This window comes from Aulonocara stuartgranti (genome assembly GCF_965226115.1).
Source record: "Aulonocara stuartgranti genome assembly, chromosome: 8".
NCBI classification, from domain to species: Eukaryota; Metazoa; Chordata; class Actinopteri; order Cichliformes; family Cichlidae; genus Aulonocara; species Aulonocara stuartgranti.
The window spans coordinates 22924866-22948632 of record NC_138959.1 but is presented as its reverse complement, the minus strand read 5'-3'; the positions used below and the strand labels follow the sequence as shown (position 1 = coordinate 22948632).

The window sequence follows — 23767 nt, the reverse complement described above, 5'->3', positions numbered from 1 at the left end:
TCAGTGTCTTGATAAACCTTAAATATATAGTCTCTATAGAGAAAAGTGCTTATGTTATTTCAGCTCTTCTGATAAATCCCTGACTGTGACTCGCAGGGCTATTTCTCCTGGTGTTTGGAGGCTGTTTTTAATATAAATGACATCTAGTACTCCGTGGTAAGTGTGGAGATGTTTTCTATCAGTCTGCTGGCTTACTTGTGTTTCCTAGAGTCTCTAGAAATATAATGGGAGGCAGAGCTTTCAGGATCCTGTCCATGTACGAAATATCTTCCAGTTTAGGTCAAAGACCACAAGACCTTGTCTACCTCTGAGGTAAGGTGGAAAAGTTTTCTTTATGACAATGATGATAGTTAGAGTGGATCATGTGACCCAGTGTCGTCCCTTAGTTATGCAGCTGCACATAGATAAAGCTTATTCTTTGCACTTATCACTCCAAATATATTTTTATGCAATTACTACATAAGGGGAGGGAGTAGCATACAAAGGTGGATCATCGGGTAGGTGGCGTTCTCTGATATTGTAAAGTCTTAATTGTTACAGGAAGCAGTGATCTAAAAAGAAAAGTGAATTGAAGCTGGAGGTCATCTATGTGTAATATATGTTTGTTGCCAAAGACCATTTACTTTGTTGTCCTAGCTCATTTTATTTTAAGACAATTAGCATCGCAGGGCAAATAGCTTCCTTTCTAGCAGATGACTAGTTAGCACATTAACTAGTTTTAACGTGTTAATCTCCAAAAACACAATTTCATAACATGAAACTTATTAACATTTTCATTAACCCTTCCTTGGCAACATATGACACATACATGTCATTTTAATGCATATTAGAGGAAAATAATGTGAATTAGACAAAAAACAACAGTAAATATCTTTATTTTTGTCTTCATGGTTTTCCATCTAATGTGACACAGAAGCATTGTGAGCAGCATTATACAAAGAACTAGAAACAAAAAAAACATATTGAAACAAAAGTTGTAAAAAAAAATAGGCCTTTGTTTCTCCTGTGATCAATCTATACAGTATATATGATTATTTAGGCATACATTTACTCCTGTAGATAGCACTTAATATTTTCATGTACTTTATGTGCAACATTAGTCTACAACAAACATTTTTTTCCCCACATAAGAACAACTCACACTGCAGCAAACAGCATGGCTGCAGACAAAGATGAGGAGTACAAGGGTGAATTATGACACAGAGTGCAAATCAGCATACTGTCTGCTTTGCTTTTAAACTGAGAGTTAATTTAATGCCACGCAAGCAACCTGTCAGTAGGAGCTGCAGTGCGACCTCAGTTTCATCATCGCTAAAAATAACCCCGTTTTTAAAGTGTCTATAAATAAGAGGCTGCTCCTGCACGCACACGTGGCTTCTCTCCTATTTAGAACTAATAATGTCTCAGGCAGAAGCACAAAATAAGAAAAAGAAGGGAAAAAAAAAACGTAAGCACTGTCTGAACATGGGACACATTTCTGCTTTCCAATGAAAATAGAAGACAGTCCTAAGAAGACATTAAAAAAGTGACAAACATTTTCTTGGTGCATTTAAAATTTTTAAATATGCTTCAAGCTCTGACTGTATGTTTATGACCTACAACTGGCTCCAAACGCGCTCCCTGTGGCCCCCTGGTGTTGAGACAGAGCTACAGCAAAGCAGTGAAAGTAGAACTAAAAAAATGTTGGCAGGTTCTTGTGAGTCATTCAGATGACTCAAGAATTCCAGTTACAAATAAATTAAAAAAAAACAAAAACAAAAAACAGCTTAGACTGCGGTAAACTTACACCAAAAAAAAAAAAAAAAAGACTGACTGGAAGAATAAAAGCGAATCCAACTCAAAGAAACTCAGTAATGTCAACAACAACAACAATGTTTACGACCTACGACCCACATGTGGTCAAGCTGAAGAAAGATAAACTAATCACAATACTGATATCTGATGAGATGAGAGTTGTAGGTTGGCTCAATAATGCTTCAGCTGGAGGCATGATGTCCATTAAGGTTTTGACAGCACTCAGAATGATGTACTGTCATTTAACAGCTGTGTAGGCACACGCTAAAATGTTTTATTAAATCCCTGCAAAAATAACTGCCACACAGGCAGCTGCCCACACACTCCTTGCCTTAGTTGCCAGATCTTTTTTATCAAATTCAAACTTATCCTGTTTTCAAAAATCAAAGCACAACACCCAACTAAGAGTAGAATTGAAACTTCTGTTCGCCTCTGAACGTGAACTACAGCACGCCCAGCTTCGACAAAGCTCCAGTAACGAGAAAAGGCATCTAAAGTTAGCTTTAGCCTAAATTCCTCTTCTGTTTTCTCCTCATTTAACCTACATTGTGGCCTGGAGAGGTCTTACTATCAGAGTGAAACACAAGCTTTAATCCCGGCCATTCAAATAACGCTCCAATTACACAAGTCGGCCGCAGATGCACTCTGTAATCTATGAGCTGCTCTGCCTCCCCCTCTGCAATATCAATAACAACATTGATCCATGTGTTGTGCTTACTAACTCCTGTTTTTGACATGCTTTCCCTTTAAATGCATCACCAACTGCTGCCCAGGGTCTCTCACCCCCATACGAAGACCTCCACAACACTGAAAACTGCTTTAAAGCGCTTTGACCAACCAGTCAATGTCTTGACTAAATATTCTTTCAAGTTTATGAATCATGTCCAAAGAAGAAACCTTGGTAAACACTGCCAAAGATCAGAATGTGAATCTGAACAAATAAATAGCAACACCTATAAAGTTTACAGCTCCGCTGCTAAACACAAGGAAGGGGAAACAGGACTGTACATAAAAAAGAGAGAGGGAGAAAAAAAAGAAATTCAGCTTTTTTTCAGTTTTTGTTCCAAAGCTATGAGTCATTATCTGAAAGTATGACTCACAACTCAACCGTGTTCCCACTTGTGACCCTTGGGAAAGGCGGGCCCCTGCATTTTTTGATCAGTCGCAAAACAGGGGAAACGAAAACAAACAAGCAACTACTGATTTGTATACTGAGGGGGATCGGCTGCAGAGAGCAGAGTACCATCAGCTGTTTTGACATCAGACTGATGTCAAGTTTTGCCCGCTTTTGACTTGGTCCGCTCTAGAATTCATCGTCTGAGCTGAGCAGCAGCGTTTTCTCTGTGTCCCCGCGGCCGCTGACAGCACTGTGGGCGCGGGAGACTGGCGGTGGCGCCCCCTGCTCCAGCGTGGACTGCTGGGTGTACTGCTGGTAGGCCGGGGAGAAGTTGTGGATGGCGTCCTGGACCATGTCGCCCGGGTTCATTGTCTCCTTCAGGCTGCTGGAGATGCTCTTCATGGGGGCGCAGCGGCCTGCGGGAGAGCCATAAAAAAGGAGGGTTAGAGGCCAAAAGCTGGGGTGAAAAATAGAGAGACTGGATGCAAGTGGAAAAAAAAGAAAAGGAAGGACGGTGGGAGGATAAACATCAAAAGAAAGTGGATTTATAATGTTTAAGCACAGGGAGAGAGAGAGAAGGGAAAGGAAGAGAGATAAAAGAGTCAAAAACAGAAAGAGATTTAAGACAAGGGGATAGTCTCTGAGAAAAAGGAAAAGGGCATCAGTGATTTAAAGGATGTAAAAAGAAGGAATGAGTGGGGGAAAGGGGGGGGAGCAATTGTACAAGGGCAGTGGATGAGATTTAGAGAGGAGGCAAGAAAAGGGGGTTCAGAGTGATTTAAAGGGAAGTAAAACAGGGAGAACTGCATAAAGGGAGAAAGGTTGGGGGGGTTGCTTTAGGAAATGTCAGCACAAGAACCAAAACTGAATTGAAATATGAGATTTTAAAAATAAAAGAGAGAGAGAACAGAAACTGCTGGCTTAATGCAGCTTAATAAATCAAAATAGAAATAGCAGCAGTGTGAAAACGCACAAGGGCGGTGTTCAACCTACCAAACTGTCCATATGTAGGAACAGGTCCTTTAGAGTGCAGCAGAGAGGAGAAGATAAAAAAGAAGATAGATATGTAGAAACAGGCAAGTAGAAAACGACAAGTGGGATATCAGGAGGTGAAAAATAAAGGCGAAAACAAAAACTTAAGGAAGTAGTAAAAAAAAAAAAAAAAGATGCATTGAAACGAATGGAAATGAGATGGAGGACAGACACGAAGTGAAAGACTTTTTGAATTCTTTTTTAAGACGGTAAACATTTACGACAGATGTGTTAAACCCCGCTGTTTCCTTCCTCCCTTCTTCCCTCGCCTTCCTTCTCACCTGTTAAATCGAGACTTTTGTCCTTGTACACGCTGTATGTGAAAGCGTGCCGCAGAGCCAGTGCCGCGAAAAACATCTCGATGCATATGATGAAGTTCTGGTAACCGGCGGCGACCGTACCCTCACCGACGGACACTTCCACTGAGTTGATCTGAGGGATGGCACCGCATTTCTCCAGGATGGCCAGCAGCATGCCTGACCACAAATAAATAAGCACAGGAAGCTGTCACTCCACCTGTTTTCATAACAAACGTCGTGTGGCGTCTTTTGCCGCGCTGACCTACCCTGCCAGAAGGAGAGGAAGATGACCGACTTGACCATGAAAAACTTGAGCATGGGGCTGTAAGGGCTCAGCAGCTCCCTGGTGGCGAAGTAGAACAGGAAGAGGGCGTACAGCGACAAGCTGACGGAGATATTGTAGATGATGGTCACGTACAGGTAACCGCTGGCAACACTGCAGAGTGAAGGTCAGATAAAACTGCATTAATGGTGCTGGTTTGTGTTTGGGGTTAGTTCTGACTACCTTTTGTGATTATTGGAAGCTCCCATTAGAGATGAAAGTCTGAAGCGTTCAATTAATCTAGAAATTAAAGTGGTAATCCTCATTTTGTGGAAGCTGTGAAACGTGTGAAAACGCCTGGATTCTCACAGATATACACCACCAAGTTCACCACCAGCAACCTTCCTGTCTGCAGCACTTACTTAAAGTCTCCATCCTTGTATTTGCCGTAGGCCTGCAGGATGACGGTGATGACAGCCATGAGCGGTTTGACCACACAGAATTGCAAAGTGGCCTGCTTGCAAAATCGCAAGAAGCCAATGGAGTAGGCCTTTCCCCTCAGACAGCAGGTACCATACATACAGCTGGACCTGATGGAACCAAACATCAGGAAAAAGGAAAACATGTTGAGCAATAGTTTGTATTTTTTAAAAAGAGTCCATGCCATGAAAACAAATACTGTTTAAAGCGGACTTATTATGGCTACACCATGGGTGGCTCAGTGGTTAGCACTGTCGCCTCACAGGAAGACGAGGTCCGGCTAAAGCCTTTCTGTGTGCAGACTGCATGTTCTCACCAGTTTCACTTCCTGGTTAAATTAAAGTTAATCCATTAATTTTTTTTTTGAAAGGTGTTTTTCAGCTGCATAATTTCATTCTTGGACTTGACTAGAGCAGCCTCGGTGGCGCCCGTCTGTTAACTGTCTGGCTGAACAAGCTGTTGCAGGACAACTTTCTGCTGATTGGCTGCTCCTCATACACAGCAGTAAAAAACATCAACATCTGAAATACAGCATTTAGAGTCTGAAGCCTGAGCTTTTAGGGACTTAAAGGGATTATTTGTAAAAACAGACCTGATTATTTTAAACTCTGCCCATGTTTAATACAAGTTCACACCAGCAGAACAAAAGGAAAGCATAACGAGTTCAATTTAAAGGCCTTTTAGGCTGAACTTACTCTATCGGTTTTCCTCTGATCTCAGCCATGATGGCGCTTTCTCCTCCCAAGTATTCGTAACACAGACTCAGGAAGTTGTAAATAACAAATGCTGAAGAGACACAGGGGGAGAAAAAGAGCTGATTTGATTATAATCGCTACATATGTGATAGTTTTGGTTTGTTATTTGATCGTTGCTTACTGTAAATGGTGTTTCTGGAAAAGCTTTTTTCAGACCACTGTAGGAAACTTGAAATAAATGATGGCTTCATTGACACATTCAAGTCTCCCAGAAGCCATGACAGCGTGACAGTGAACCAACATGCACAATACCAGGAATTCTAAGGACCGCAGCTAAATGGAAATGAGCAATCATTCAATCAATTTTACAATTGATTTTCTAAGTCTGTGTTGTCCTCTGTGACTGGAGCCTGTTCACTGAAACTGTTAATGTCACAACAAACATATTAAGACTTTCTAAACATGTTTGGTTACAGAATTGTCTCCATTTGTTTTACATGTATATAAACAACTAAACATTTCACAACACTGGGTTCAAATTGTCAGAAAATAGCCCATATTTTTATAGCAGACTGAAAAAAATACAGCAGTAACTCACTCGATTACTCACAGACCTCCCAGCAGTCACACAATAACAAACACATCACTTCCTGTCACATTTGTTTTATCATGCGGACGGAAATATACAACACAATTCAAACTGAGGCGCAGCTCAAAAACAACAGCTGACCACACATGAGGTAATTATATGAAATAATTTTTATACTGTCATAGGGACATAAGGCATAATAATATTTCACTGTAACAAAAGGGAAACCAGCTGTTTATAAATCTGTACTAAAGCATGACCTTCACACACAATCACAAGCATGCTTATATTTAGTATTAGAAAGCAACAGCTACTTATGTCCAAATCAAATCTAGTGCTGCTCTACTCAATGCAAAAACACATGGACATAATTCACGTAATCTGACAAGACTTGACCTTCAATTTTAATATCCAAAGAATTAACTAAAGTTGTATTTCTTTCATTAGCTAATAAATCTTCAGCCACCTATTTTCTCTCCTCTGTGCTGCTTCAGTGAGAAGGTGTTCCAGATCAGGAGGCTCATAAAAAACACAACAGTGCTAATCCCGTTAACCCCCGAGGACCTTCCAGTCCTGCGTGCATACGCGCACTCTCGCAGGGGTGTGTTTGAATGCATGCAAGGTAAATCCGCTCTTGGATAACTTTTGTGAACTAAATGCATAAGATGAAAATGAATTAAACAGAATCCAAATAAAGGAGGGTAGTGACTGTGCATCAGTTCATTGTAAAGTGTGAAAATGTAACATATCCTGGGTGTGTGTCATGTTTGTGCATGGGAGGTTCACAAAAGCACTATGCACATGCAAGCATCGTGCCATAGCACAGAAGTCTCTGTACTGCTGACAGTGACTATAGTTCATCAGCTCTTTGCAGCTGTGTTATTTCTGCATATTTTCTTGCTCTGTTTTTAAACTCCACCCAAACCCTCTCTACAACTTTCCCACTGCCTTCTATCTGACGTCAGATGTCTGTCAGACAGTACTCAGGTAATAAGATGCCACACATGCCAAACACAAAAAGCTCGTCCACAGAGCTGAGTGATGAGAACTGGTTCATCTGCTTCCAGCAGCTCTCCTTGTGTCTTGGCTGTTTACCATTATGTTCTTTCACTTTTCCCCAAGGACTCCCGCCTGCAAGCGCCAGTTGCCACGGTGATACAGTAGGCCTACATACAGTGAGAACAGTAGGAGCAAGTTTGCAGCAAGTTTGGTTGAGGTAAACTCATTATCTGATGCAGCCAATCTGGTTGATGAGGGAGATTTGTGAGCGTGGTTGCCATGCAACAAGTCGGTCCTCGCCGAGGAAAAGGACTCAGCGGCATTATAGGAAGATGACGGCTGATGAGAGGATGAAGAGAAATGAAAAAGGGAGTGAAGACTTGGGCAAGAGCGCGGAGACGGAGGAGGTGAGCCATATGTATGACAAAGCAATATGACGAACATAACGCTTCCTGCCAAAAGCAGAACCAAACATAGCGATTCCCTTCAGCTCACATTCAAAAGCATGTGACGTCATCGGTTCGCCAACACAGGACACGACACGTGAGCCCAGCGTCACAATAAGAAGATCATTTTTAGCTTTATCGTGACAACTAAACTCAGAGACTGAGGGGTGGAGGCAGTCGACTTCCTTTCACCATCTTCTGCCAATTCCTGACTTTAATAGCGCAGGATACAACATGTCGGTTGGAATGTGTTTTGTTTGAGTCACCATTGGCCGAGAAGCCGCCAACCCACCATCTCCGTTAACCAAAAAGACAAAAAGAGCCCAGATTTTTTATTAAATCCATTTTTAGTGATTAAACTCATCCTGTCTCTACTGAGATTGGAGTCGTGTTTCCTCTCAGAGCCAGTTTTATAATTCCAACCAGAGAATTATGCCCAAATCAAAATGGCTGAGACAGAGCCAAAATATAATGCAGAAAAGGCAAGAATCTAATAAGTGTGAGAGGGTCCTTTACAAAATAAGTATTGACTTGTAGTGGTAGATAATCTGTTAAGGATGACAGAGCAGACTATTCATTTCCACTCTAATCAGACCACAATGTGTTTCAGCAACTCAACTGGAAAAGCTGCCTGCAAAGACGTGAAAAGGATTTAAATCAGAGAGTTCTGTTAATGGGATACAAATGACCTAGTGGGTCATGAGAGCTCAGAGTTTTAGCTTGACATTGATGAGATAAAATCAACAGCACGTCCTCACCTTCATAGCAGTCTCTGACGGTGTCAAAGTAAACATAGTACTGGTCATTGGTGAAGAACAGGAGGCTGAGCCAGGAGTCAAAGGCATAGATGGGAACGATGAAGAGGATCCGTACGATATGGCGCTGCTCCCTGGGCGAGCTGTAGAAACGCAGGTGCATGTAGATCTAGGAGAGAAGGAAGAGACTTTCTGAACACTGGCAGGTTTTTACAATGACTCACAAGTCTACTTTAATGGGCATGGAGGATTTCACAGGAAGTGAGCACAGAGTCCTTACAACTCAGGATGGAGCAGAGGTTTTATGAGCATCATCTGCCGTTGTGTAGATCCTCCATTCAGATTTTTTTATTATAAGTCATTTATGCCTTTTTTCTATCTTGTGAGTTGGTCCATGTGACTGACCTCACTAATCAATACATCCCCTGAGCTCAACTCACAGGAATGTGATTTTATAAACCCCTTTCAACGTTTTAAAGTATCTGTGTGTGTGTATTCATGCTCTGTGTCACAAACACCTGCCGCGGGATGTTGCCCGGCAACTTCTCTCGGCCTGAGCATGTTTGCTGGATCACATCACCTGCGCATTAAACAAACACACCTGTCTGTCTTTTTCGTGAGCACATCCATCACAACAGACCGTCTGCTCGGTCAAACACCAACACATGCACTTCCAGCAGAGCACAATATATTATAGTAAAAGTAGAACTGAACAGCACACATATCTCTCTTGATGCTACTGGGAAACAAGCAGGAGCCCATAGAGATAAGTGCTGAGCCAATGTGCAAGTGCCAAAAGCTGCAGTCCCCATAATGGCCACCTGTGATTGGATCCCAACTTTGCACCATTAAGGACCTGCTCACAACCTGGTGCAATAACGGTCTTCATCTCTATAGACAATTAACATTCTTATAAAAAGTACTGAGATATTTTTTGTTATATAACTCACCTTTTTAAACTTTATTAAGGCTTCAACTATTGTGGTCAATTTGGAAGCTGACACATGCAGCTGGTGTCTTATATCTTGCTAGCTCTCAAAGTCATAACTGTTTTTGTATAAATAATATTGAATACTTGATATCCAAGATGTCTGTTCTCCTTTTTTTGTAAATGAAACTTTAACATTATTAGTCTGTTACTTAGCACTAATTATTAGCTAACTGAGTATCTGCAAAGTATCTCTACAGTGTCTGGGTGCAGCTTACTGATCTAAGCCTGCTATTGCTAGCTTAGGTGATAAATAAGCACTCCACCCTCACGTGAAATCAAAATATGGCCCCTGCAAGTTCCAGAAATCAAATATGACAGGTAAAATTTAAAACCTGAGAAGGTCATCTTTTATATAAAGTCTACACCAGGAGGCTGTTACCTGGTGACAGGTGAGGATTAGTGCAGTCCAGACAAAGAAGCCAGACACCGCCTGCGTCGCTGGAGTCATCAGAAAGATAGGTGGATCCGAGCTGAGAAGAGGGGCATCAGGAAGCCATGAAATATTGGGGCCCATCGGAGCTGCCGTGGGTGGGGGGCCAGGTGCCGGAACAAGCGGAGAGTCCTCCCCCAGCCTCTCTGAGAGTGGCACGTCTCGCCTCCACAGTTTTAACATCTGGAAGTGACGTAGACACTGGTAAAACATTCACATCACAAACTGGAAAGAATAAAAGGCACATCAGAGATGTCAAAACACTTCTCCAACAGTGATCACACTGTGATCTAATCCATGAAGTATGAAGAGTCACCAGTAATCATCAACCTGAAATGTCGATGTCGTGTTATCAGTGTAATGTGTAATCTGTGATAAGAGGAGATTTCAGAATAAATGCAGACAAACTCTAGGTCAAAATATCTTCACTCTGAGTAAAGAATGTGTGTGGACTGTTTGCTCATGGGCACCCACATTCATCTCAATGTAAAACAATGTCTAACAGCAACATTTTAACTCTGGTTTTTAAGCTAACAGACAGCAAAGCCGTCAGGTATCATCCATTCAGGCCTTTTACGGCTCAAAACATAAGAAAATGCTTTTTGAACAGAAAGACTAGCAGCAAAACATGACGTTTAAAGACAATTGTTTTTAGTTTCTGCATTTCTCTGCAATGTAACCGCACACTCAGAATAAAATCCTGATGATGTGGACCCTGGACTTTATAACAACACCGAATGGGCCTAAAATAATTTGTTAAAGTTTATAATGTCACACCTTAGGGTGCATTTTCTTCATGTATGATCAGTGAGCTGAACAAGAACCACTTTCAGCCAGAGGAAATTTAGATAGAGACAAAAGATTTTAAGTCAAGCGGCCCTATCAACAGCTCCTGATGATGGGGACAGCTGCTCGCTGACTGTGACAAACAATGGGAATGTTCTCGGGGTGTCCGTGTTCTTGCTCACTGACAGACAGTTGTCACCTCACGGTTGACAGAACCAGGGACAATAAATAAAAAGAGCAGGCGTGAGTGCTATAAGTGGAAACTGATTGTGAGCGAGAGATGGTAACCTTCAGTCTCACTAATCATGCTGTCTGTCAGAGCAGCACATGAAACAAACAGCACACAAGCTGACATAATGACACCCCCTCCTCCCACACACACACACACACACATCAGCAGTCCTTCCATTTACTTTCTTAAAATAAATGACATTAAAGTGTAACAACTGAATTTAGTGGGTTGATAAAATTAGGCTACTTATAGGCGTTTCTTTGGTGGCTAAGATCTGTGTGTATGTGTGTGACAGCAGGCCATTTGTATTGGTTTGCAGGGGATCAGCATATGTCAACAAGAAGAAGTGAAGGCATCAGCAGCCACACATATAATAACAGGCACAGTGAAAAGATGCTCTGCTGAAGCAGAGGGCCATCTTTGTGTCTCATTTGAAAGGGGGGAAATAAATAAAAGGTCAGTCTATGCAGTCTCACACGCACAAGGGAATAATATAGGGAGAGGCAGGCAGTCAGGAAAACAAAGTAACAGATGGAAAGGGGCAATGGGGGGCAGACGGGGTGGGCTTATCATTAATGGTAGCCAGACTGGATCAGCAGGCGTACAAGCAACAACAACACAAACAGTTCAAAAACAAAAAGACGCTAAAACTCTGTGTGTGTATGCCTTTCAGTTACTCCAGTAATCATTTATGTTGCTGTGATTTATTCAAAGTGAATGAATTATAAAGTTGAAATAAGAAAAATATTCATTTCAACAAGCTTTTATTTAAAAAGACTCACCTTTGCTAAATGTTAGCTACAACAATCCACAGCTGAACTTGAACTGTAAGCGTGAAACAGACACAGACTTTTATTATGCTAGCAATGAAGTAACAATTGAAGTTTTCTAGTTTGTTTTAAAGTCTAGACTCACCCGCTTATTTAAATCCGTCCTCAGCTCCGTCACACACACACAAAAAAATCTTCGGCTAGAAATAACCCACAAACGGCCTTAATTCCTTCTCAAAGCAGCACCGTTGCTCCCCGGACATCCATGTTGAGTCGTCGGTGGACCGCGCCGTTAACCCCTCAGCGTCTCACCCCAAAAACTCACCTCTAAAATTTGTCTGTCATGTTACACAACTTCTACTCTATCTTTCTGTTGCTCCTATCTATTTATAACACCTAGCGTCCACCTAGTTTTGTCGGTGTTTCAGAAGTTAGTGCAGCAAAACCTGTCACTCTCCTCCGATCCCCTGTCTGCGCTCCAGCTCCAGTCCAATCCCTGTCGGATTAACTGCAGATCACACAGCCCCGCCTACTCCGCGAGGACGAGCCAACGCAGCCAATCACCTACCTTTTAATTACCCGGAAAGGGGCGCGGTCTGCCTACTTAACACTGAGCTTGCGCGGTCCAAAGACCAGCAGCAGTGAGAGTGTGGGTGCTGCACAAACAAAGGTGCTCCCGCAAATTCAGTGAATGATTCATTATTCGTTTACAACTTCCTGTCCAAACTGTGTAGTCGATGTGTGGGAAACGGATACTGTGTAACGCCTTTATTTTACTTTTTCAGACCTTTGTCGGCTTTTCATAGCAGAAAAAGCACACGTCTAACTAACTGCATTAGTAATGGCTAGTGAGTTACCATTTAAGTGCACCAGTTAGCAGTTATTAAAAAACACTTTCATCGCAGTACCATTAATATAATCTAAAAAAAAAAAGTTCAATAAATAAACAAATATTTTCAAAATGGCACCCTACAGGTTATTATTTCCACATTTGACACCCCGTCATAGACCTTCATTATCAAGGCCTGGGAATTTGGGAATTTTAACAACATTCATTTGGTAACACAGAAGGTCTGGCTGAAGTCCTCAAGTTTATTTTGACTGCCAACATTACTTTTCATCTACAGTAATTCCTGTCTTCTTTATTACGAAATGAGTACAAAAGCTAAGAATTAGACCTGGAAGTAGAGCAAAAAGAAGGGGCCAGTAAGTGTTGATGTGGGGCTAGCATGCTTAATTTTCATGCAAGCTTGACATTTAGACGGAGCTACACAAACATGGATATACATGACAGACTGGGGAGACAATTAAGGATGAAACACAGAGAGAAGAGCATGGAAACAAGTAAGGGAGACATAACTGAGATGAGGAAGACTTCCACAGGAGACACTAAGGACAAGACACAAAAAAGGAAAAGCTAAAAACCCTCAAAACAGTAAACAAGCAAGATGCACAGGTCCAAAACAATCAAAGACCCAGAACTAGAGAGGCCCAGAACTCTGTACCATGCCTCTCTCCAAGTGACAGCTGGAATAGGCTCCAGCTCTGAATCATTTTATAAGAGACAATATAAACAGTGTTGTTCAAACGTCTAAGACCATAGGGGACATCTGTCATGTTGAATAGAAACGAGTGATAATATTAGCTACAAAAAAACGTGATATTTATTGTCTGGTACACTTTCCTTTTGTTTTAATAATAACTTTATGTAGAAGCTGACAACCTGTGTTATCCCAACATGATTCGACAGTGTTCCAAAGAGCCTCTGGTGATGTCATGGGTGCTTAACTTTTACAGCCTTCACCTCCAAAAAAATGACCAGGTGGCTATGGAGGAGAGTCCACGAAAGTCAGCACTCTGTGGATTATTTTGGTCTTTTGTAAGCCTGGAAACCCGGGAGGATGTTAGCTGGGCACAAGCGGTGCCGAAAGGTCTTACAAGAGACAGGGCTTAGATGGATAAGAAGTACAACAAGATGTCCAAAACTGAGCCACTAGAAATGGCCTATAGCTCTGGCTCTATGAAAAATAAATCAGAGAAGCAGAGCCCAAAAGAATAAATGTCCTGTTCTCCAAAGACACATCCAGGGTGTAGTCCCAGCTGGAAGGACAGAACCCCCTAGAGTAGTAGTGTCCAACTCCAGGCCTCAAGGGCCGGTGTCCTGCAGGTTTTAGATGTGTCCTTGATCCAACGCAGCTGATTTAAATGGCTAAATTACCTCCTCAACATGTCTTGAAGTTCTCCTGTTATGAACTAATCATTTGATTCAGGTGTGTAGACCCAGGGTGAGATCTAAAAAATGTAGGACACCGGCCCTTGAGGCCTGGAGTTGGACACCCCTGCCCTAGAGTAATATTGAAAGGGCATCTCAAAGAAAGACGCATCAAATAAATAAATAATTGGCCCTGAGAGCAGACCACGACAAAAAAGAGCCAGTCAACATCACAAAAGCAGACATTCAAAGACGAGTCACAGAGCTGGACAGCACCCAGACCTGACATGATCCAGGCTTACTAGCTAATGATGCTAACTGCACTCCATGAGGACCTGGTGAAGCAAATAACAACAGGTCCCCACCCAGATGGCAGGACAACTTTAAACTTACCAGCCTCTCCAAAACTGGGATTTTCCTCTCAGGCATTGTAGCAACCAACCCGAGTAGCTACAAATCATCACATTCAAAGCTGTTCTTTGGATGATGTTGGCTGTCTTTTGTTCTGGTTCCACACTGTTTGGCAGACCTGTTGCCACTGATTTTCATTCCAATTTTTGTGCAATCCGGAATAACAGTCTTTTTCTCCCTGTTTCTCTTGCTTAAGAGCAACTTCTCGACACCCACCCTTCCACTGAGACCATTTCTGATGAGGCTTCAGTGAACAGCAGATGGATCAACTGAAGGGCCAGATGGATCTCTCAGGTTCTGTGTCAAGTCTTTGCTATATTCTTTCCTATTTCTTAAAAAGATGGCATTTGAATATTGTCCACCACACACAGGTTTTCTGGAATCACTTTATTCGTGCAGAAATACTATTTTATGCCTATCAAACTGTGTTATCTTTGGCATGTTTTGAGTATTCTTCAAGTTCAAATTCCAGTTTCAAATTGGTTCAAGTCTTGTGCCTAATTTATACTTAAATGATTCACGTATCAGCATTAAGTAACTTAAAAACAGATAACACTTCTCTGGTCAGATAAAGGAACTACTGGAAGTAAATTTTAAAGAAATCTTTAGACTTTTGTACAGCATTTGTATTCTGCGATCAGTTATGAATATGAATATTTAAGTATGTTTCCATCAAGAGAAAGATATCATTAGAAGTTTGTATAAGGTGTGTATATTTTTTATTGAATCAGAAAATATACACAAATATCATATTAATAAAGTTGAAGCATGGTAAAGAAATGTACAGGACATCAGTCATCATCCTCTAATCAGAGACCTCCATCCATCCTGACAGGCCTGGGTTAAAATACCGATGAGTACATTTTATATTATAACAAGAACCTTTCTGTCATTGCCTGCCTCCGTGCAAACCAAAACAAACGCGAGGCAGACTCTAAAGGTTTCCAGTAAAGTTTCACTTTCTGTCCCAGGTGTGTCAGGAGGTACTCTTCTCTCCAGCTCCGTCTTTAAACAATCTGTCACATTCTGGCAAAAGTATGTACACATTTTACATGTCATATAAAATGGGACAAATACAAATGTAACACCAGACTTGCTCACCACCAAGATCTTACAACTTTCTCGAGTCTCTTCATGCCTGGAGTTGCAAGCTGGACTAAGGCTTCATCATATCATACAATCCACGTTATATCCCGATCTCTGCTCGTGGCAGTCTTTTTGCACTTTTCACATTCAGTAATGTTTTCAGTCTTCCTTAGGTAAGACTGTAACAAATGTGCTGAAAAATAGGAACTCCTAACAGGTTTTACAGCCTCCCTCTTCCTCACAACTAGCTTTCCTTTCTTCTGGCTCTCTAAAGCAAAGCTGAAGGCAAAACGAACGATTAGGACAATAACACAGACAGACACGTTTACTGACGAAAAGCAGCCTCGCTCCCATTTATCCCCTTCCTCTGTTCCTCTCGGTGGTCCACGTTAAAGCAATCGCCTGGCTCGCCTCTCGTAGGCCTGGATACACTTTTGTTTTGCATTTGTCTCCATGTTTCCTTTTTTTTATTTTTTAAAGATATCTATTAATAATAAAGAATACCACAAGCAGCAGATGTAGCTCTCAAACATTAGCAGATTGATAGTTGCTGATTTTATCACAGGTGTAAACCACAAAATAATTGACTTAGTCCATTTTGTGCACTTTGATGGTTTATTTTATGCGAGTTGAGTTGAGCCTCTGAATTGACCGAGTCGACCCCCGTCCGGCAACACTCTCTGAAAAGCAGTATCAAACGGTTCCAGGCTAGAGTTCGTCTGTCCCACTGGTTTTCCATCATCTCAGCAAGCTTTAACACTGGGCATGCTCACACCGCATACTGACAGACACACGGACGATCGATCCCCCTTTAAGGGCCTGTAATGCTTTCTCCTCCTGCAGACACTCATGTTTTCATTCATCCATTTGAAAAGTAAGGGGTATTTGATACCCTGCAGCTGCTGAACCGCAAGAGAAAAAAAGAAGAACAAAACAGGAAAATGTTAGTCTTTAAAAGATGAAGATTTTCAGCTGATCACTCTGTGCTGCTTCTGTTTTGTAGCCTTAGTCAAATTGTAGTCCACCCGTTTATATGCCTGCTAAGTGCTGTTGTACTGCGCTACTGCTACCATTAATACTACTTAAATTCTGTTTAGAGTAAATATATTAAGTCTGCTTTTGCAGCATTTCAATTTTAAAAGAAATTTAATGACAAATGTCTTATGTTACCCTTTCCTGCATTTATAAAGTCAACTGGGATGTCATAGAGCAGTGCCATAAAACAAGTCATCAAATTTATTTGTGTCATCTGTGTGCATTTTTCCCTCTGAGCAGTTTTACTACTTCCCTCGCACCCTGCTGCACCCATACACTGTATATAAAAGATGGATCTGGTTTACAGGACTGAAAACTGAAGTTAGTTTAAAAAAAAACAACAGCTGCAATCTTTTTAATTGACCAGAAGGTGGCCGACTCCATCCATCCACCCATTTATGCTTGCCGTTCACCCCGTAGCATGGTGCTGTGTGACGAATCTGTGACGAAACTGATGTCACATTGTCTGTGCTGATTCTGGTTGGTCATGCATCTTTCAATTTTTAACTTGGAGTGCACAGCTGTGTCTGTTTTTACTGCTATTTTGATGCCAAATCAGTGCAGAAGCTCATTGACAGATTCCACAGGGGTAGAAAACAACAGACTGTGCAATGTCTTTGACTCCAGGTTTGACTTCTTCTCTTCCTATATCAGCGCTGATGTTTTGTTGATAGTGTCTTAGTGGTGACAGCTATTGCTCGGGAGAATACTGCAGCACCTGCCTGTATCTTAATGAAGACCAGAAAACCAGGGTACGTTTTACAGTGTGGCTGCACTCTTTTGACAAGTTGGTACCGTGTGAGTGTGTAGGGTGACTCGTGACAATCTATTTTCAAACTACACTATCCCTTTGATGGGGATGGGAGCTTGTACAGCTCAAAAGCAAGGATTTTTTTTTTTTTAAATAAAAGAAACGCTGTCTGTGTGAGTATGTGTCAGACATGTCCTCACCTGCCACTGACTTGCAGGCCAGGGAGAAGGAACTCACTTTGCCAGATGTTCAAATGGCACACTGACCTGAGTAAGGAGGGAAAACGAGATGATTAAAACAAGGCAAAAGCTAAAAAATAAAGAAAAGAGACTTTCTACGCCTAAACTACGCGAGCCGTCTTCGAGTTTAATTTAAGCAGACGGCCTTCATAGAGTTTGGATCATTTTATTCACTGCAGCAAACAAAGGACAGACACTGAAAAAAACCTGAAGTGCCTACTTATTACCTGTCAAGATCATAGGATAGTCTGGACAATTAAGTTCCTTGTTTTATATGCAAGTACATTATAAAATATTCAGTCAGTGAACAAAGTCATATTTTATCCATTTGAATTTCAGGTTTGGTTCATGTAAGAATCTTTAAAGAGCTCAGAGTGGTCATTCAGGTTGTCTGCTGTCACTGCTACAGGATGTAGGCACTGAAGGAAGGCCTTGGAGAATTAGTCTGCCTTCATATCATATTTGACTTTAAGCTCCACAGTAACAAAAACTCTTCGTATGCATGTTTTGGTGGTAATTATAAGTAGATTAATGATGACTATTTTCCTGCTTCCAGTATTTCAGATATGCATCACTAGTTAGAGCAGAGTGCCAAGTATAATGAGAAAATGCAGTAATCTAAGTTAGTGCAAACTCTTCTCATCCACTTTCTCCACCAAAAAGAAGAAATAAGGAAAAAAAATTGTTTCAAAAGAGCGAAGAGTGACACCTGCTGCAGATTATTTGTGGTCAAGTTTCATAAAGTTCCTTGTAGTTCCTGTGTGCTAAACATGCCTGCATAACATGTAAGGTTCTCTGTCTTAGTTTACTGTATTAAGTTATATTTATATAGCACCAAATCACAACAACAGCCAGCTCAAAGCACTTTAGATGACGAGGTATAAACCCTACAATAATACAGAGAAAACCCCAACAATCAGACCGCCCCTTATGAGAAAGCACTTGGTGACAGTGGGAATGAAAAACTCCCTTTTAACAGGAAGAAACCTCCAGCAGAACCAGGCTCGAGGAGGGGCAGCCATCTGCTGCATGTGAGGTGATGTCTGAATATCCATCACCAGTCCTGAGTGTATAGAAAGACACAGTGCTAATCTTCCTACCTGTGATGTGGTGATGCGTGATTGGTCGAGGCGTGCAGTGAGATCGGAGGAGGAGACATTAGCCGGGGCCCCGCGATGAAGCCTCATGGCCACCTTCCTCTCTCGCTCAGCTCGCTCTGCTCTCCCAGCCTGAGGAGAGCGATTACCTGTGTGAGCACACAGAAACACACACTTAAAATGAAAACCTGAACTCTGCTGCTGCCCTCCAACACCCAGAAGAAAGCAACACCCTAACCTGACTGCTGGACCCCACGCGTAGCTGGGTTAGGAGGAGCAGCGTCTGCCTCGTTCCTCACTCTGTTGGCTGCAGAAGGGTTTGGACCCGGCGGCAAAGCTCGACCTCCCGCTCCTCTTTGGCCTCCTCCTGGTCTTTCCTCTCCATCTTTCCCCTCTCTCCTCTCCCTTTCGCCATCGTCTGTTGTCCTGCCGGCCCCCTGAGACACAAAGGAATAGCATAGATGAGAAAGTCTGCTAGAAAAGGGATAAATCTTCCAAGTCCAAGTGCGACACGCACAAACTTCAGCATGTTCCAGTCAAAGACATAGTCGTAGGAGAAGCCTTGTCGGTGGAAAAGGTTCCTGAAGAGCTGCCTTAGATAAGAGTAGTCTGGCTTGTCATCAAACCGTAGGGAGCGACACAGGTTCAGATACGTGGAGAACTCAGCTGGGAAACATAGGAGACAGAAGATTTAGAGCAAAGTCAGATGAACAGTCTGACAGAAAAACTGCAAAAACCTCTTTACTGCACTCAAGAACACCACTCTAACAGCTACTCACATGGGTAACCTTTGCACAGCACCTCGATAGGGGTGGACATTTTCTTCTCACTGATACGTTCATACTTCTGCCGCTTGGTGGCAGCCTTGAGTCCTTGCCATGGCAGAGAGCCCAGGTTGAAGTACATGAGAACATAGCCCAGAGACTCCAGGTCATCACGTCTCGACTGCTCTGTGGAGAAAAAGACGGAGCAAAGGGACGAAAAGAGAGAAGAGAATGAAACAGCAGGAAATGTAGGGAAAGAAAGGAAAAAGCTACAGCTCTGAGAATCATGTCACAATTAATAAAAAGGAATCAGAAAAATCATATTGGGGTCCGCAGAACACACACAACAAGCCGTCTCCGCTGCCTTACCGATGCCCAGATGGGTGTTAATGGAGGCGTAGCGAGCGGTGCCGGTTAGGTTTTTATTCTCACGGTAAGGGATGTGCTGGTGTGTCCGGGCGTCACGGTATTTCTTGGCCAGGCCAAAATCGATGATGTAGACCAGGTTTCCCTTCTTCCCGAGCCCCATCAGGAAGTTATCGGGCTTCACGTCTCTGTGGATAAAGTTCTTGGAGTGGATGTACTCGATTCTGCTGATCTGAAGACAGACAAAGGGGGTCACTAGTTATCTTGTATGCTGAGGCACAGTTAACAAAAATTTCCTTTCATGAAGGTAAACGGACGAGTCTCAGTCTTGAGGAAGTGTTTTAAAAATGGTATGAAATTCTGACAAAGTACACAGAAGCTCTCATTTGAGCTCTTAACGTGATTAGTTACTACAGATGATAGGGTGCAAGGTGGAAAAAAAGAAGCCCTGATGAGCTGTTAGGCTTTTTGTGGCCAGTCGGTCTCACCATCTGGTCTGCCAGCAGCAGGACTGTCTTCAGGCTGAACTTGCGGGAGCAGAAGTTGAACAGGTCCTCCAGACTGGGACCCAGCAGCTCCATCACCATGACGTTGTAGTCGCCTTCCGCTCCACACCACTTGATAGCCGGGATTCCCACTGTGGTGTGAGAAGGAGCAGAAATGTTAGGAAACCGAATCATTTAGAGTAAAGATTCTCACTCATATATCAACCTCTGCACATAAATAAAGCTTCAAGTTATTTATCTTATGTCCGTCACTGTGTTATCACAAGCTTAGTGCAGCAGGATGATCATTACTCCTAGTGACCATAAAGACACTCAAATGCTCATTAATTGCATTTCAGTCAAAGATAACTTGAGTTTCAATGCCTTTGTGTGCCCTGAAATGTCTTTCAAATTCACCATAATCTCTTTGCAATCATGGTTGATAGCTCTCAGCAGCCCTAAATACTCCTTAATGACCCTAAAACTATTTACTACATCTCAGCAGACCGGTAGTAAAGCTTTCAAAGAGACCCTGAAATATTTCTCTGTACCTCCACCCTGCATCATTTTGTAGAATTTGCTCTCGATGTGGAGCTGTGGATGTTTGGTCTTCACACATTCCAGTTTAATGGCTACTTCCTCTCCTGTAGCAATGTTTGACCCTGATGAGAGAAACAGAGGTTAGATCAGAAGAACTTAAGTCTACAAAACCCCAAAACTGATGGCAATTGGCACTACTTGCTTAGATACTCACCGAGATAAATATCTCCAAAGGATCCACTCCCTATCTTCCTCCCAAGGCGGTACTTGTTCCCCACCCTCAACTCCATGGCTCCTGAGCTCTTCAACTTGCTGGAACGGTTCGACAGAATCACACAGACACACACACGCACAAAGCTGTCATCAGTCACCGGTGATCAATAGAGTGAAAGGACACTGGCGAAAAGACTGCAGACTTTAGAGTACAAGCGGTTAGGCCTTAGGCTGCTGTATCAGTGAAGGGAAACAGAACTGTAAGCCTGAGCAAAGTACAATGACGTAGTGCAGCCCGAGTTGAATCTCTGGAGCCAGGAGGGAAACTGTGGCACACATGTGGCCAAAGCGTCAAAGAGACACGACCTAATGAAACACCCCTGCTCCTGACGTGTGCCGAGGATGGTTGACAGTAAATTCCAGGCAACAATGTAGGCCAATAAAGTATTTATAAACTGCATGGAGCAAAAAAAACAAGGTGAGAGTGAAGAAGAACAGAGCCTGTAGTTGTGTAACATGATTTATTAAGAACTGCAGGGGGTGGGGGGGAAATCTCACACACACACACACTCTTCCCAAAGCACTTTAAAGGAGTCTTGATCCTGTGTACAAGTGATTTGCATAAACTTGCTATTTCTCACCGGGGTCCCCTCACAAAATTTGAATGAGTCATGTTTTCCTCATCCTGGCCCTAACTGTGTGCACAGCCCTGAAATGAGGACATGAAAGTGTGAGATGATGGAGGGGGCTTTTCGACAAAGGTTACGCTTTTACAAGCCAGCCTGACATCGCATTAATCGCTGACTAAGTCGCCCCCCCCCTTCCCCTTCCCCTTTCAGTCTTGACTGCATTGTAGACGAACCTCCACATACACACCGTGCACTGCTGCACACCGCCAAACCCTTTCCAGCAGGTTTCTCAAGCTCGTTTTCTCTCTCAGCCTTCCAGGAGCTGCTGCTGCTGCTGCTGTGCTGCCAGCGTTACAAAACTGGGACCCACTATTGCAGCAAGAGACTGCAAAAACAGGCGAGACGTGGTATTTTCACCCAGCGTGCTGTTGCCCCAGATATCACAAAGCAAATGAGGAAGGCCGTGCATGCACAAAAACCCCAAAAACCCCACAAATCCAAACAAACAAATAAATAAACAACAACATACCGTTCATGTCTGGATGGCCATCAGATATGGTAATAATTCCCCATAACCGCACCCTCCACACAGGACCTCTGATCGAGCGCACCCCCTCGCCCACCCCAACACGACTATCTGGACTCTGTTTGGCTAACCCAAGCCCTCCCCCCTCCACGTCTCTCTCGCTCTCTCTCACACACACAGACATCTTCGCCAGCCAACATACACCCACCCCCCGAAAACCCTCACCACCATCCCTGCACCTTCTCACCGGCTTCGTGGTCGTCCGTCGTCTCACTCAGGACCCTGGACAGCGACGTACCGATGCGGCTTCGGACGGCTCATAGCCTCGGAGATGCGTGACCCAAACCCGAAGTGTCGACCAAAAAATTACCAGCTAATCCGAGACGACCCGGAGGTGGAGATGCGACTAGAGGAATCTCCGTGGAGTCACGTTTATTTAATGGAAAAAAAAAATCTGAAACTAGACACCGAGGTCCTCCTCTTCCTCTCTCCTTTGGCTGCTCCTCTCCGTCTCCCCCTCACACCCAGCCCTCCCTCACTCTACACCATTGACAATATCAATGATGTCATGCACAGGCTTGCAGAGATGCCCGGATTGTCTTAAAGCAGCAGGGCTGCTGAGAGCTGCTGCTTGCAGGCATGAATGAAGCACCCTGATGCCACCAGCTGCACTCTGATCTCCCCTCGCTCTCAGCAGACTCTAAAATTAAAGCACAATAGAGAAGTATAAGATGATCACCGCCCTGCGTCTGCTGGAGTAAGCTATGTGCCTGTGTATGGAGGACCGAAGCTGCCAGGATTAAAAAATAAATAAATAAATAAAAAAATTAAAATATTAAAACTTAATAATAAAATATCGTTTCCGTTACTTCTATTATTCAGTTTTCTATTAATTATCCTATTTATTTATTTATTTATTTGTGTTCCCATTAAATGTTTTTGCATATTAAGTTGCTCATTCGCTCTGTGATCCCACAATTTTACCCGCCCAAATAAAAGGTAAATAATTAATGATTGAAAGTCAGATGTGTACTTTATTAGGTACACCTGTCAGTTAGCACAGATAACTAATAATGACAGCAGGTCAATGCATTTAGTCATGAAGACATGCTGAATTTTAAACTGAGGATTAGGATGGAGGTTAAAGTGACTTTGGTGCAAGATGGTCAGAGCGTTTCAGAAACTGCTGATCTCTAGGGTTTACAGAGCATGGTCTGAAAAAAAGAAAATATCCAGCGAGCAGCAGTTCTCTAGATGACAATGTTGTGTTGATGTCAGGGTAGAATGGCTAGACTTTGAGCTCAAAGGTAGGCAGAAAGATTTCAAATAACCATATGCTATGCATGCATCTCTGAATGCGCAATACACATACACACAAAAGACCACGCCAGGTACCACTCCTGTCAGTTAGGAACAGGAAGACTAGGGGATCGATCAGAGCTGGACAACTAAAGACTGGAAAACAGCTGGTGTTGTGAGTCTCAATTTCTGTTTCAACATTCAGACATGAGTCAGTTTAGTGTAAACAACATGAAAGAATCAACCCATTTTGGCTTGTATCAGTGGATTACACTGGTGTGGTGTCCATCTACAGTGTACCCATCTTCTGATGGCTACTTCCAGCAGGATAAGGCACCACATCAGATCACCTCTAACCAATTTGGTTGACTGTACTCCACTCACCAGATTTCAATCCAACGGAGCATCTTTGAAGGTGACGGGAAATCGTGGATATG

General features: G+C 42.7%; 2 protein-coding genes across 8 annotated transcripts; both read right to left on the bottom strand.

Annotated features, from left to right (window-relative positions):
• Positions 1-859: 859 nt before the first annotated feature.
• Positions 860-12230, bottom strand: tmem184ba (transmembrane protein 184ba; the record flags this gene model as incomplete). Of its 4 annotated transcripts, XM_082543643.1 has the most annotated exons (10): positions 860-3327; positions 3905-3931; positions 4225-4419; positions 4509-4678; positions 4927-5094; positions 5680-5770; positions 8472-8637; positions 9839-10072; positions 11690-11732; positions 11823-12228. In XM_082543643.1, 8 exons carry the CDS (start codon positions 10070-10072, stop codon positions 3098-3100), a joined length of 1281 nt encoding a protein of 426 aa, XP_082399769.1. In that variant the 3' UTR covers positions 860-3097. The 4 variants fall into 4 exon arrangements, with proteins under 4 accessions (XP_082399769.1, XP_082399770.1, XP_082399771.1 ...); XM_082543644.1 differs by lacking the exon at positions 11690-11732 and having other exon boundaries at positions 11823-12230; XM_082543645.1 differs by lacking the exon at positions 3905-3931.
• A 2783-nt stretch (positions 12231-15013) lies between these two features.
• On the bottom strand, positions 15014-22798 carry LOC309712786 (casein kinase I-like). Of its 4 annotated transcripts, XM_082543872.1 has the most exons (12): positions 22035-22129; positions 21753-21890; positions 20878-20975; positions 20675-20785; positions 20127-20275; positions 19642-19870; positions 19288-19458; positions 19026-19174; positions 18747-18945; positions 18512-18657; positions 17373-17438; positions 15014-16288 (listed from the first exon to the last, which is right to left on the bottom strand). In XM_082543872.1, exons 3-11 carry the CDS (start codon positions 20951-20953, stop codon positions 17406-17408), a joined length of 1263 nt encoding a protein of 420 aa, XP_082399998.1. In that variant the 5' UTR covers positions 20954-20975; positions 21753-21890; positions 22035-22129; the 3' UTR covers positions 15014-16288; positions 17373-17405. The 4 variants fall into 4 exon arrangements, with proteins under 4 accessions (XP_082399998.1, XP_082399999.1, XP_082399996.1 ...); XM_082543873.1 differs by lacking the exons at positions 21753-21890; positions 22035-22129 and adding an exon at positions 22279-22798 and having other exon boundaries at positions 15014-16285; XM_082543870.1 differs by lacking the exons at positions 21753-21890; positions 22035-22129 and adding an exon at positions 22279-22797.
• Between the last annotated feature and the right edge of the window lie 969 nt (positions 22799-23767).

Coding starts and splice junctions, on each gene's coding strand:
- LOC309712786 (XM_082543873.1), bottom strand. CDS start 20,953: ATGGAGTTGAGGGTGGGGAACAAGTACCGCCTTGGGAGGAAGATAGGG. Junction 20,276..20,674: donor CAAAATGATGCAGGGTGGAG/GTACAGAGAAAT, acceptor CTCACACCACAG/TGGGAATCCCGGCTATCAAG. Junction 19,459..19,641: donor TAACACCCATCTGGGCATCG/GTAAGGCAGCGG, acceptor TTTTCTCCACAG/AGCAGTCGAGACGTGATGAC.